Below are 2,500 nucleotides of genomic sequence, written 5' to 3' on the forward strand. Positions count from 1 at the left end.
CTAATTATTGTAATAGCACTCTTGGTTGCCAAATTATTATTGATTTTGATTTATGCAAATTAGAGGACTTGTGACGTCACATAGTGGACACAAAATTATGTAAATCACATAATATGGAATATCTTTGCAAATACAAAGTCTGCAGGGTTGAAATTTTGCAGGGTTGATGCGCTGCCAAACTACACATTGTGATAGTGATTATGATGTCACCATAGCAACATACTCCTTACCAGACCTCTACCTTCCTGAAATGAAAAATGCTTTCTTTGTTGCTCCAGATTCTAACAGACTTCCTTGTGCTTATGCTGTGTAATGTCCATAATTTATTCGCTCGCACCCACTGAATGAACATCAAAAGCAAATAACCCTTATTGGGGATTTTACCCTTTGGATGGAGAGGCCCTGGTGCCCATTGCATTGCTATGGAAATGTCACAGTGGGCCATATCATGGAACTTTGTAATGAGTATAAGAACTGTAAAAAGTTTCAGTTCTATACAGAAAACGTATTCAGAGATATTCCATTTTTTGTGATTTTGCATTATTTTGTGTCCACTGTGACGTCAAAAGTCGTCTACTTTGCATAAATCTAAATCTGAATAACTCAGCAACCAAGAGAGCTATCAGAATAAATAAACGCCATTCTTCATCATTTTGAAAGCTCTTTCAAACAAGCTAATAAAACATTTTGTGTCATGTGCACTTTAAGGCAGGTCACTTAAAGCAGGGCTTTAACCTGCCTTACAGGTGTACATGCATGGACCAAAGAAACAAACAGAGAATCCATAGTTTTCTCAAGACCATCTACTCAAAAGGCCCTAGTGAATGATGTACATAGTGACTGTAAAATAATGCAGCTTTCTTACTTTTGAGGTTGTGCCTCAATCCGGCTTGACCACTCCCAAATCCAGTCAGTGTTTTGTTCCTGGGGCAATACACTCTCAGCCTTAAACGAAGACACAAACTATAAAGTTAATAGTGGCCTAGGCCAGAGTGTAAATATATATATATATATATATATATATATATATATATATATATATATATCAAAGACTAAAAGGGCTTCTACATGCACAACAATCATCAAAACATTTGCATCGCCAGCAGTACAAGAAATTAGGATGACAGATTACAGTCATTGCCTATTTGGCTGCCTTTTAGTGCGTACACATCATACAGCATCAACCCAAAGCGGTTTATCAACTTTAAGGCTGATCATTAAAAGTGGGCGCTTTATCCCTTTCCTCGACCTTGTCATGTGCATGCACTCTTGCACCATTGAAAACAAAGGGCATTTTTTTGAAAGTGGATAGGTGTTGATTTGAAAAGGTAAAGGTAAAGTCTCTGCTCAAGAGCCAGAAGGCTCATCAGGCTGGCGCTTATCTCCGGTTTCAGAAGCATGAAGCGACTAGGAGTATTTATACTCCCCCCTGGATGGGATGCTAGTCCATCGCAGGGTTACCCCCAGCATTACGCCGGTACCCATTTATACACCTGGGTGGAGAGAGGTACCGTGAGAGTAAAGTGTCTTGCCCAAGAACACAACACAATGTCCCCGGCCAGGACCCGAACCTGGACCACTCAATCCAGTGTCGAGCATACTAACCACAAGGCCACCAAAAAAGGCAAAAATGTAATTATTTTGAAGCACTTTAGTTTCTGCAACCAGCAATGTTAATTTGCTTGTCAGGGTTTTTACACTTTTTGTGTCGTAAAATTCTGTGACTTTTCCAGGACCACATAAGAGAAAATCCATGTCACTCAGGAAATCCTGAAATGTACATGATCCAGAATATGAAATGAAATGAGTACAAATAGACAGGTTTGCAGTGCCCTTTGCCAAAAATTGAGATCATAATTTTATTTTTGTCTTAACACAATGGCAGATGTGATTTTCCAAGAGGATTTCCAGGCCTGGATCATTTCACGACATTGCAAATCCATGCTGACTCTCCAGGACTTCCATGACCTGTACAAATCCTGAGTTGTGCTACAGGAAAAACTTCAATAGGGTTGTGTCCCCAGCAATGTTCTCAATGAGCAACATGTTAGTAGATGAAACTTTTAAGGGCCTATTGTAACAAGAAACCAAAAACTAAATTATCCCAGTTTTCAGCAAATGCCAGAGAATTCTCTTGATAAGCCTTATCTGAATCGTAGATGAATGACAATTTGTGTTTTTTTTTTTTTTTTAGAGAAATGGATCTTGTGTCATAATTCGTACGTGAAACAATGCAGTGTAAGTCAAAACAGTTCAATGACATTCCTTGCAAATAGCTTGACATTGTGCAAAATCAAACCTCCTGCCACTTGGTGGGTAAAGTTCAAGGTGACATTTGACACTACATGTAGACAAGGAAAGAAATCACAACGATTCTGGTTTGAGTTATCTGACTTATCTTAGGATTTGAAATAATATTATTGTGTATTTAATGGAAACTGTGCTTTTCTCCCAAGTTTTTGCACAAGATTTGTTTAATAAGTTCATATTCCATACCAGG

At 38.4% G+C, this 2,500-nt stretch overlaps 1 protein-coding gene across 1 annotated transcript in view; it reads right to left on the reverse strand.

Moving 5' to 3' along the window:
• Nucleotides 1-834: 834 nt before the first annotated feature.
• The window catches only part of LOC138006963 (BCL2/adenovirus E1B 19 kDa protein-interacting protein 3-like), a 2,828-nt gene continuing 1,162 nt past the window's right edge, over nt 835-2,500 (reverse strand). The window contains exon 4 of the mRNA XM_068853603.1: nt 835-945. Coding sequence (XP_068709704.1) covers nt 862-945 — 84 coding nt within the window. The 3' untranslated portion in view covers nt 835-861. The remainder of the gene's footprint in view (nt 946-2,500) is intronic.

Source organism: Montipora foliosa, chromosome 6, assembly GCF_036669935.1.
Source record: "Montipora foliosa isolate CH-2021 chromosome 6, ASM3666993v2, whole genome shotgun sequence".
Classification (NCBI taxonomy): domain Eukaryota; kingdom Metazoa; phylum Cnidaria; class Anthozoa; order Scleractinia; family Acroporidae; genus Montipora; species Montipora foliosa.